The sequence below is a fragment of the Scomber japonicus genome, chromosome 13 (assembly GCF_027409825.1).
Source record: "Scomber japonicus isolate fScoJap1 chromosome 13, fScoJap1.pri, whole genome shotgun sequence".
Lineage (NCBI taxonomy): Eukaryota > Metazoa > Chordata > Actinopteri > Scombriformes > Scombridae > Scomber > Scomber japonicus.
In genome coordinates this window covers 20,827,298-20,839,863 of record NC_070590.1, presented here as the reverse complement: position 1 = coordinate 20,839,863, position 12,566 = coordinate 20,827,298, and the positions used below count along the sequence as shown (strand labels likewise).

Below are 12,566 nucleotides of genomic sequence, written 5' to 3'. Positions count from 1 at the left end.
CTCCTCTATTTCTCTTCCTGATGCTTCTTTCACTTTTTTTTCCTGTTCAAGGGTTTTTGGGGGAGTTTTTTTCCTTATTCAAATCAAGGATCTAGAACAGAGGACGCTGTATGCTGTACAGACTATAAAGTCTCCCCAAGGAAAATGTGTCATTTCTGATAGTGGGTTATATGAATAAAAATTGAAATGCAAGCCTAAATTACTCTTGAGTGTCTATTTGATCCCTACAGCACAGGGTGGAAAGAAGGGAGACAAACCGTCATCTTCTTGTCAAATTGCCTGTTGTGTTTGCCACAGATACTTTTCTCCTATGACATATATATTATTCTAATAATAATCTCATAATACGCCCATGGTCATATATCATAATCTGTAACCCTGGTCAATGGCGCCGTAGGCCAAATTGTTATTTTCCAGGCGGGGAGTTCCTGTCCTCTGAAAAGAAGCCAATGCGGAAGTAACTTAGAGCTGCATTCTATCAAAAGGCCACCAGGGGGCGACCGTTTTGTGTTCAAAAAGACGTCCGGCTCTATACAAGTCAATGGAGAATTCACCAACTTCTCACTTGATTTCTAACCTCAGTAAACTTTTTCAAAATGTGTTTATGGTCTCAATCGCTAGTTTAAAGCCTTCTTCAATGTAGTCTGATGTTCATTTGTGACATTTTGGCCTCCCTGATTTTATATTTGACGATAAAGCAAGCTACATGGCTACGTTGTGATTGACAGGTTGATTGACCAATGTCCTTGAGATCCAGCCCTCGCAACCAATCGCAGCGTCCCCGCTCCGCCGTTGGTCCCGCCCATACGTTCGTCCATGACTCCGCCTCATGCCCATATAAGTAGAATCCGTGTTCATTTTTTCCCGGCATGCACCTGAAATTTTCAAGATGGCGCTGCCTAGATTCGATACCATAGACATATATACCGTATATATATTCGATACCATAGACATATATACCGTACCGTATACCGTATATATGTCTATGTTCGATACTATTGGCTTCCGAGCAGCAGTCCACAAACCAATGGGTGACGTCACGGATGTTACGTCCATTTCTTATAGTTATTTTCCCAGGATGGCAAGTTAATGACCCACCCTCCTCTGCCTTTGATTGGCTAGTACTCATGGCTGTTGTTGATTGGATTGGTTAGATTTAGGGTGAGAATATCAAGTTAGCCAGTAACAGTCAGAGTATGACTTGTAGGGTAAAAAAAAAAAAAAAAGAGTTGACGCATCGTAAACAGACTGGACAGCCAATCCTAGTTAAACGCTGGGTGGCACTGTAGAGAGCTGCGGCGGAACGGGAGAAATGTAGCCTAACTCAAATAAAATAGTAAAAACACAATATAACGTTGTTAAGTCTGAACGGTAACAACCTGTACTTTGTTATAGACTTGTAGATGTGTGAGAACCTGTTGAATGACACAGAGACACCTCCAAATTGGTGAGTCTAGGTAAAAAATAAAGTGCAAGGCTTGGGCCACCTAGTGTCACCAGGTGCTACGCTATGCTAATCAGTACAGAATGGGCCTATAGCTAACAAAAAGCTAGGTAGCTGTGAGTGGTTAACGGCGCATAGCCAACTAATGTAGAGGTGCTCTAAAGCTGTTTGACAAACTTGGAAACATATTAAAACGTGACATGTAGAGTGTTTATATGTGCAGTGTTTTATGTGACTAAAGCTATGAACGGTATAACACTGAAGCAACATATTATCTGTTTTGAGGAGGTGGAGCGGGTCGACCACTTTGGGCAAGATACTGAACCCCAAATTTCGTGAGCTTGTGTGTAAGTGAATGAGTAGTTCCTGATGAGCAGGTTGGCACATTGCACGGCAGCCTGCCATCAGCGTGTGAATATGTGTGAATTGATTAACTTTGAGTGGTCCCTATACAAATACGGTCCATTTACCATTTAATGTAATGTCAAGTTCACACTGTATGTTTGTAATTCATTCAACTATCGTTTCGCTTTAATTAAAAATGTATGTAGCTTACAAATGTTAAGATAAAATGGAAGTGTAGTTTTACTTTGCTTTGAAATTCATTTACTGTATATTTTAAGTGTGTGTGTGTGTGTGTGTGAAGTGAAGTGAAGGAATGAAGAATGAGGAAGGCATTTGAAAGGCAGTTGTTTAATGAACGATTCTGGCCATGTCAATGACTGCAGGTCAGGATTTTTGAGTTGATTTGAAGTTGATGGCGAGCCAACCCAGATGAGACCTCTAGATTCCTGGATTGAGGATGCCAGATTTGAAGAACCCAGAGCCAAGAACTGACAGCTTCAGGTATTTTGGTGGAATTGAACCATATACTCAACTTATGCTTATTAATTTATCTTTAAAAAAATACAAAATACCAGTTTGCAACTTCTTGTCTTGTGTGGTGATTGAATATTGCAAAAAGCCATATCTGCCTCCTGTTGGAGTCTACATCTTCTGTCTGAATCTGGCATGTTGTAGTTGTAATCTTTATTGATTAGTTATTCATTTACTGCATTATCTCCACTACCAGTAGTGTTAGCAGCCATTTGCTACAATAATCTTTATGCAACTGCATTAAAAATGAATGAACTAATGAATGATTACTGTTTAATATTTTGTATTATGGACGTTTTCTTACATAATCTGTTGAAGTGTGTTAAAAAATGTGTTAAATAAATTGCTACTTGGTAAAATCACATTTACATTGGCTTACAATATTAAATCATTGTGCAGAAATGTGCTTACAAAAATTGGTCCAGCAGATGTCAGCAGAGAGCTGCATGATGCGGAGTCAGAGTCTTGCTCCTTCTGTCCAGACCAGACCGGCCGCTGCATGCAGCAGTGCAGGAGTCGAGCTGTTGCTGACCCTTACCTGAAGTTTTTAAAGTTTAAGACAACTACATTTTCTGAGGAAACTCAGAGCAATGGCGTCAAAAACACATACCTAGGTTTTTTTTATACCACTGTTATTGATTACTGTTGATGCTTGTACAATTTTGAGCAGTATTTCACTAATGAACAAGGTCATATTTACGTTAAATATTAAAGCAGTTTGACGGTTTAATGTATAGTTAATGAATTACATAAACCCACAATCATTCACACAACTCTAGTGTTAATTGTTTCTATTCTGATAGGCCTAGTTGTAATTCAGTCCATATGTTGCCGGCCTCAGGGCCTTTTGTGCGTTAATGAGTCTGAAGCGTGTGTTAAAACGTGTGTACAGGTTAGAAGAACTTATTGATACTCTTAATAATAATACTTTATTTTTTTATTGATGACGCACCAGTGGCAGAACAATGGCAACGTATCTGTTTTCTGTTTTCTGTGACTGTGGAGGCACTTCTGTAAATGTAACTTATCAATCAACCAACTTTTAAATCAGAATTACACTGAATGAACTTAAATGCCCTTCGCACAATCATGTTATTTGTTCTGCCTGTCTGTGGCCGGAGGTTTGTGCAGGGCAGTTAGATCTGAAGCGTCTGGCGCAGCATAGGATCACTTTCCAGATCCACCACCTGCATCACAGTCACTTTAAATATTCGATGAACTGGGAGTGTCCTGCCTGCCACTTACCGTCCTCCATTAATTTATGTTTATGCAGTGGAGCTTTTCACATCTGGCGCAGCAGAGAGCGGAGTGTATCAGGGAATAGCCGTGTGGAAAGTTGCTCAGTATTATTTAAGGCTTCACTGAAACATACTATTATTGTTTTATTTACCTGCTGTGTTTTGTGCTTGATGTGTGGAAGTGTCGTGCCCCACACCCCACTACTCTCTTTCTCTCTCCTCCTCTTCTATCTGCAGTGCATTTCTGTGCGCAAACGTCTAGGCACGTCTCATGGCTCCGAAAGACAAAGAAAAACAGTTGTACTCTGTGCAGTAGCTCCACGTCCCAGTGATTAATGCCCAAACTCAGAGTAAAAGACATGACTACATTTTTAGAGTCTTGACGACAAGCTTGAGCGGCTTTTGTAGGTCTATATTGCGCAAAGAAACGCGGTCATCTGGGGCGCACAGGTGGGTGCGCTCTCCATGGTGCCAAGAGATCAGTCTGCGCAGTTCCACTTCTCACACAAACTGGGAATTTGGACACAATTGGACCAAAATCCACTGTTCAGCATATGAACCCTGATGCTTTGCGGTGACCCATCGTTCCGCGGTGTTTGATTAGTGTGGGGAGGATGGATTGGTATGCACGGTAGTCTTGGGAGGAGAGGAGGGGACATGGGCGGGGCTGAGGTTCCTCTCATTTCCCCTCCATGCTTAGCGGGGCAGCAGGGCTGGAGAGACCTCCGGGGAGCACAGTCGCCAGTCCAGCACGGAGACCCACCTGGCCAAAAAACCGCGCCTCACACTTGCCAGGATTGCCAAATATTCCTGAAAAATATACCTGCTATTTATGGCATGTGGCTTGTAACTTTACTCCTGCTGTACTCTCTCCAAGAAGGTAAGAGGGAAAAGGCTTTGAAAATGACATCCTTTGCTCTCTGTGTTTGAGTCTTACTGTTTTTAAGTTGAATGAAAAGTGATAATTAATCGAAGCTGACTCTAATTTGTCACTGTGAATGATCAGGGTGTTTTGTGCTTTGATGTATCGCCGCATGCCTTGTAATTAGGAATTTTGTGGAAATTATTCTTTAAATTCAAATTCATAAAACCTCTACAGTTGTACAGGTAGAAATCATGTGAAAGTAAAGGTGTAAAGTGATTTTTGTGCCTGACTTGTGTGGTTTGATGCTGCGGCCCTTAATGGCTCGGATGGTGCTGATAGCACGGATTGTTTTCGCATTACCAACTCCAGTTATGAATATGTAAAATGGCTGAATAGGGAGAATGAGGTGCAAATACAGAGGGAGGGTGAGAGAGAGAAATGAAAACATGAAACGTGCAGTTATATAAATTGATTACAAAATAAGAACAAATTCATTCAAAATGCACCACTCCTGTAAAGTTGTTAGGGGTATACTTGTGATTTGTGATGTTTAGATTGCTCTCATTGTGTAGCCTTTGCTAATTGCAGCTGTTTTGATGGACTGTATTTTGCACAAGCGCTTCTCTCCACAGAGGTGCTTTCATTTTTTTGGATGAGATTTTCAGGGGTTTTAATTCGTTTTATTTTGTCTGTGTGCTGACAAATTGTTGCAATTTTAAATTGGTTGACCAATAAAAGGCCTTTTTTTCTCCCCACATCGGCCTTATTAGTTTAATAGGTCTACACCCACACAAGGGCCATAATTAGTGTATTCACATTTGTCCTCCTTATTGCTCTTTTCATTTTTTCTTTTGTTTAATTTAATTTATAAATATAAAAGGCGGTCTATTTGTTTAAATTGATTTCTTTTTTTCTTTGTTGTTCAATATATGCAGCAAATCCCTGACCCTATTGCAAAGTTGATCTTCTGCTATTACAGTGCATTATAATAATCCTGGACAAATCTGCGTCGAAAATAACAGAAATTCAAAACTATCTCCACATGAGAGCATTTTCTAGGCCTTTGTGTCATCTGCCTGTTTGGAGCCATGTTTACATATTGTTTCGTCTTCATTAGCACAGGCCCTGTAAACTGCACATTTATTTCTCCAAAAAACTGTGGGATATGATCCCTTCAGTGGATGTAGGACTCTGGCTGCTGTTGATGCGAACAGACTGCAGTTAATCAAAAACTGGCTATTAATTCAATTTTAATTTTTGCCATTTTCTCACATTGGATATCGGCGAATGTAATTTGGCAATTAGCTACATACAGTATACGCTGCCCTATTTGTTGTGTATGTTGTGTTTTATTCAATTCCTAAATTCCCTGTATTTGTTAAATTTGCTGTTGATTTATATCAATTATTCATCTGAAACGCTGTGACTTCAGAGCCTCTCTGTGTTCTGCGCAATCATATTAATATGCGCAAATTTATTTCACCAAATGAGAAACTCCAGGGGCGTGGGTGCAGATTATAGACTAGCCCGGTCATGTTCCACATTAATAGCGCACCTGGACCCCGCGGACGTGTCCGCGCGCGTGCTGGCGCGTGCTCCACTGCTTGTGTGTCTGTGTGCTTGCTGGCGCGCGCAGAGAAGAGGAAGTGGCGGGGACACCCCTTTTGGTTTTTCTGTAAAATGTTGGACACTTCGGATGTTATTTCTGCAGATGCTGAACTAAGTTCACTTGTCTGTTTATTCGCAAGACTTCACTCCAAAAAATACAAACTAAATGATCACAACACTAATAAAATTGTTTCTAAATTATGTCAGAGACAGTCATGTTTAGCAGGCAATCCGGGTAATCAACGGATCATTTGAAAATTGCTTGAAGGATAATAACAGTTACCCTATTAGGGCACAATGCCTGTAATTTGAAGTATTACACCCAATTAAAGGAGGCTTTTATCGGGATTTTTAATTGGTTATTTGAAAACAAAAATGTGTTTTTGTCTTTTGCCTATAATTCTATTTGTGTTCAAATTCACATATTGTATTTATTATAAATGTGGATTAATTAGCTGCAAATAAAAATCTAATGAAATGCATACAGGCCTGTTGTAGGCCTGTTTTGAAGCTCGGTTTAAAACGTGATCAGTTAAATGAAAAAAATACATTTGTGCAGCAATTTGAAGCCTGTGAAGCAATAAGGTGATCCCTCACCCTGGCACACTCTTGTCCTCTCCAGTGCTCACCCCCTAGAAATAGAAATATGCAAAAATCCCCCTCCCTTCTCAGTCCAATTCCCTGTGCTGTCTTTGCAAGGCTGCACAATTAAAGCTGCAATCTGAGCTATAGGCACCACTCAATGACAGAGCTGTGTGGTCCACAGGGGTGCCAATCATTACTCAGGCAGGACGCAGGCCTTCATTTTTTGCCAGTTCAAACCTGGCATTATTTAATTTTATATTTATAAATTCAAAACCAACCATATTAAAGGCGATTTAAAGCAGACACGGAGAGCTTATAGTGGGATTTTGGTCTTTTGTCCTACAATATATGATTCTGATTTATTTTAAATAGAATAAATGTACTCCAACAAATATTTTTGAATTATAAAAAAAAAAATCTTATGAACTGATTGTTGCTGGACATTTTTAAAATGACATGTCAAGGTCTGATGTTTCATCAATCAACCTGATTTACATCCACTACACTTTTAGCTCCCAAAACTGGCTGTTGCTGTGCTGCTGTTATAATTCAGCAGCACAAATGTCATTTATCCTTCACAAACTAACAAATAAAAAATATCTGCAGTCAAATTTTAATCAGTGTTGATGCCAAATGGTGGGTAAAGTGTGCTGGTGTGAGACTGTCAGCAGGGAAACGGAGCTCATTGCACTTCCCAGCTCACCAATTGGATGTCACAGCTCTGTCACTGGCATCCCTTCTCTCCCATTCGTCCAAAAATCTATTACAAATCCAGACGAGATTACGAATAAGAACTAATCATTTAAAAACAACAACAAAAAAAGATGGAAATGAACACCATCGACAGCAAAAAAAATTTTTTTCCCCCAACAAGAAGTCTGTGTAACAACACACTGATGCTAAATTGAGCTAGACCCCCGCCAAATTTTATTGGATGCTGGGGCTGCACATTTTCGGAAGGAGGGTGCATTCAGCAAATGTCAAATCTCTGAAGCAAGTAGTTGTTTTTGTTGGATCTCTCTCTATCTATCTCCATCTCTCTCTCCATCTCTCCCTCCCTCCATCGCTTCCTCTCGCAGTAACTCCCCTCCCTCTCTCTCCCTCATCACTAGGCAGAATTAAAGGTTGGGGGAGGGGCAGTTTATGCAGACTGTGCTGGGACTTGTGATCCACAGATTTGATATTCACATTAAGAGAGAAACTGGCTGCTTTGATGTGAGGGGGAGCAGGTCCCAGGGGATTGCTGAAGTAGCACACTTTTTTTTTTTTTTTTTACTGACACAGCACAGGCCACGGGGGGTTGGTGGTGGGTGGGGTGGGTAGCAGATTGTTGGGGACAGGGTGTACAGAAAGACAGTGGGTGGGGAGCGGTGATACCCCTTCGTTGATTAGATGTAACCCTAACAACCTTCCCCCTACTTCTCCACCCACCAACCACCTACTTATGCCAGACCCCTGAGGATTATCCATAAGCTTACACCTATCTTCATCTCCCCACAGCCCACCAATATTCAATTCACACCCCTTCTTACAGTGCGTCTCTTCCCACTCTTTCCTCTGCTGCTTTATGTTTCAACACACCGCTTCAATCCTCATGCCCCCTTACCAAAATCTCAACTTTGGAAGTCTCTCCCAAAAACACCTGAAGGATGAGATATGGAGACATGGCAGGCCAGGAAGAAAGCGAAGTGCAAGACACTTACAATCTGTTTGGAAATGAAGCTGTTTCCAAAATAGAAAGCGCTCAAGGAGAGAAGGGAGAGATAGAAGGTGTTTTTGACAGATCACTCAGCTGATGTGCACATTGTGTCTCTACTTTCTACTTTTGACCTTTACGAAATGCAGCGATTCCTGTCATTAAATCAGATAAAGATGACATGCTGTGAAAATGGAGTGAAGCGGTTAAAAAAGTAGAAGAAGAGGAAGAACATGTGGTGTGGTGGTATTATGCCTCTGGTTGGGTACAGGGAGCTCTGGGTGTGAGAAACACTGGAGGTTCTGGGGTTTGTTTACCTCCTCATCACAATACAGTTCTGAGTGTTGTGTGTGTGTGGGTGTGTGTGTGTACACCCCCCGTGCACACTCACATCCTGGAGAGGCATAGATCGGCTGCATTATGCATGATGAAACCTTGCATAGGTTATGACTTCTGCCTCTCTGACATACATATTCATGCATGGCTCTCTGGCAGGATGTATAAAATAGTGGCTGCAGCTCTGACAGCCTAAGCTTTAGCTCCAGTGGCGCCGTCAGTGCTCCAACACCTTCCAGTGAGGGTTGGTTTTCCTCTCCTGCTCTGTGTCTGAACGAGGTTGATGAAGCCTCCTGGGTGCAGGTGAGCTGCAGCAGCAAAGCAGGAACCCTCTAGTTTTGGTCAATACTGCGATCAGCATGTAGACTGCCCACACGCTGCTAGGGTCAGATCCTTGCGGACATACAACTGAGAAAAGCAGTGCCAAAGTGGACAGGGGCACGGGATACTGATGTCTCACATGGTTAAAGCCCAGGTTTTTTAGTATTTCTAATAGTTTAATCAATATAGATTCATGCAGGAAGTTGACTTAACTTTAACCTACCTGCCATAACCTCATACTTTCTCTAATATTTTTCAAGCAAAGGATTTTGCTATCCGGAAGAAATTAAACTTGAATTTATTAAAAAAAACCTCACGCTCAATGGCATGGTTTAATTGAATAATGGAATTTAGCCTTAAATTACTGTTAAAGTGGTCCGTTTGGTACAGCCTCTAAACTTAACTATGACCATCTAATGTGCAGACACCTGGGAAATAGTTCCTCATTCTTTTGTACTTGTGGTTATAATGGCATAATGGCTCAATTTGGATGTGGTGGTGTATGTGTGTGTGTGAGAGGTGGCAGGTTTGACATTGAATTAGCTGAGGATCAAGCAGTCAGAGGTAGCTGTCCGTAATACTTCCCACTGAGGATAAATTGTTTTAATGTACATCTGCGTGTTAGGCTGAGTGCAGCTGTCCCAGCATTAATTTGACACCCCTGACAAAGACATTAAAAATACATTTCATTTGGATTTAGCCATGAGAAAGATGTGCTGACCATGGCATCTCAGTTGTTTACTCCACTTTCCGCACAAATGGCGTTTTGTTTTCTTGCCTCACAAGCCGTCTATGCAGGTTGGCACAGGTGGTGTGTGATGTTTCTGTTGGTTTTAAATGGGGTGGAAACTCCGCCAGGCCGGCTCCAAACAGGATTATTGAGTTTATGAGTTCACCCAGTGTGATGCACTAATGACACTGTGCCTGACCATACCTAACTTAAACAGCAGTCTTTCATCCAATCACTGACCGGCTCTGACACCGCTGGCGTGTCAGTCATTGATAGACAATTCTCTCTATGCTGTATGAACACGACTCCGTTTTCACCTTTATGCCATTTACAATACATTTGCCCACCTGAGCAGCTTTTTTTTTTGCAACCTGCAAATATGTTAAACAATGTGGCAAAATCGGTGTTTGGTGACTTCAAGTTTCTAAATTTAGATTGTTCAGCGGGTCACTGTTGTTAGGTTAAATTGTTGCATTGTTTTTTATTCAGTCACAGCTCTCAAGTGCTAGTGCCACCATGGCAACCCACTCTGTCTCCTCCCAGTGTGACGAAGCGCCGAGAGCTGCTTTTGGAGTGTCTCTGTGTGTGTGTGTGTGTGTGTGTGTGTGTGTGTGCGTGTGTGAGTATGAATGTGTTTATGTGTGTATGCATGCGTGTTTATGTGTTGGGTGAGGGCATGCGTGGATCGCCTGGTTTTGACAGACTCTGAGTGGTGGGAGTTTGCTCTGATCCCCTTTTCTATTCCACTTCCCGCTTCATCAGTTCCCAGTGCTCCCCAGCCCCCCAGTGTCCAAGCCCCCAGGCCATATAATCTACTGTTGGAGAGGTTACCCCCCCACCCCCCCCTCCCGAGCTCTCAGGGTGACCCCCTCACTCCTCCACTTTAGTCCTGTCCCCCCATTGGGAGATTATAGATATTGCAATCTTTAATATGGGCTTTATGCTCAGGGGCCATTATCAGTAATCTGCAGAGGGGAGGGAGTCTGACCTGGTTTTTTCAGCCCACCATCGGACTGCCAGACACATTTCATATACCATCTGTAACATGCTGCCCAGCTTTATCAATCTCTAGTCCAGCACTGGCACTTCTTTGAAAAGATGCTGGAATTATTGACCGACCCCCCTGGGATGGAAGAGATAGCTGCATCTTTCTTCGATCTGGTGCACTGAGCTTAGTGTCAGCACAGTGCCAGTGTTGATGGTGATGATTGATTCTGCCAGATTTTATTTGCTAATGTTTTTTCTGTCTACATCACTCATAGCTTAAAGTTCCTCATCATTTAAGTTGCATGTGCTGGACAGCCTTGTAAACACAGATTTATGCTAAGTCCACATATAAAGTCTAAATGTGTGTACGAGCTGACAAAGAAATGCACCGGACAATCCGATGTATTTACTTTCTTATGTTTTAGTGCTTCAGATGGGCTCCGTGCTCTTAGAGGTATTTGAGAATACCTTATAACTTGAAAGCAAGGATGTTTCCCAGTTTCTTCAGTTCAGTTTCCTCAACCTTTTAGGATGATTAGGACCATCATTTATTTAGGTAGTTAATCGTGACAAATAAATAAAGTATTGAAAGCTATATTCACAGAAGGAGAAAATGTGTCTGCCATTATGACAGAAAACAGTTTTAGTACACTGAGTATAGGAGCAGTTGTGATTGGTGTACATACTGTATGTTACCTGCAGTACAGTTATGTAAAGTGAGCTTAACAATCAGCAGTCTTGAACACATTAGGTTATCCACTTTGCCAGGCAACATTTTATGCTGAATTGTAACAGAATTTACTTTTTTTTTTAAATCTGTTTGAATCACAGACTTTTATACTACTTTTATATTCTTTTTTTTTTGTTTCGGAATAAATGTTTCGGAATAGAAGAAATTATGAGATCTGTTTTATAACGGTTGCACAAACTGTTAATGAAACGAATGATTGCATACACATAGAACAAAATAATCCAGTTTTATATCATAACTGTTGATTATGTCAGCATCAGAAAGCATGTCATCAGTGAGGATTAAGTATAAAAGCACAAAGAGCATCTCATGTCACTGCAAAACAATAAAAACCTATTATGACCACCAAAACACCTGAAGCTTTGTCTGTGAAATGTTTTCAGACAGCCTCTAAAGTCAGTGATGACATTTACATAATTGTAAATGTAATACCATCTGTAAAATCTTAATCTAAATGTTAATATATTCAAATGTTATAGATTCTGCCATTGAATAATTACATTTATTTAGATCATTTAATGTTTATGTATCGAATGTTGACATTGTTTTGAAAAGCAAAGTAAATCAATTTGGTTTTTTAAAAAAAACAAAAAAAAACAACAACAAGAACAACAATTAAAAACACAGTTATGATTGAACTACCACAGTATGTTGAGTGCTAATTTCATCTCTTAGAATCTGTTAGTATCTTCCATGATGTTTTAAAGACTTTCTGTGCTGTACTGATCATTATCAAGGGTGAACATGTGGTGGGATGTGTATGTATTAGATGACATAATTGAGAGTCAGAGGTGGTTAACGTCCACATCTGTCTGTCAGCAGTGTCCCCCCACTCATTTCTCCTTTAATCTTTTCCATTATGACCCCAAATTTCAGAAACTCCTCCTCCTCCTTCTCCTTTCTCTGCTGGAGCTGTATGTGTTTAATCTGAGTGCCAATGAAGAACATTCCTGTATATGTGTGTCTATAAGTGCGTGCATGCGTGTGTGTGTGTGTGTGTGTTAAATATGTAAGGAGATTAAATAGACTTAAATCTCTGCGTCTGGCATAGAAATTCCAATCACATAACCTATCAGTGTGTTCCCTCCCTATCCATCTATCTCTCTCTCTCTCTCTCTCTCTCTCTCTC

General features: G+C 40.9%; 1 protein-coding gene across 2 annotated transcripts in view; it reads left to right on the top strand.

The window, feature by feature from the left end:
- Positions 1-3,952: 3,952 nt before the first annotated feature.
- The window catches only part of LOC128370839 (cell adhesion molecule DSCAML1-like), a 48,448-nt gene continuing 39,834 nt past the window's right edge, over positions 3,953-12,566 (top strand). The window contains exons 1-2 of one of the 2 annotated variants that reach the window (XM_053331009.1): positions 3,953-4,103; positions 4,163-4,438. In XM_053331009.1, coding sequence (XP_053186984.1) covers positions 4,183-4,438 — 256 coding nt within the window. In that variant the 5' untranslated portion in view covers positions 3,953-4,103; positions 4,163-4,182. Of the gene's footprint in view, positions 4,104-4,162; positions 4,439-12,566 lie in introns of those variants that run through there. The other variant, XM_053331010.1, reaches the window with a different exon arrangement.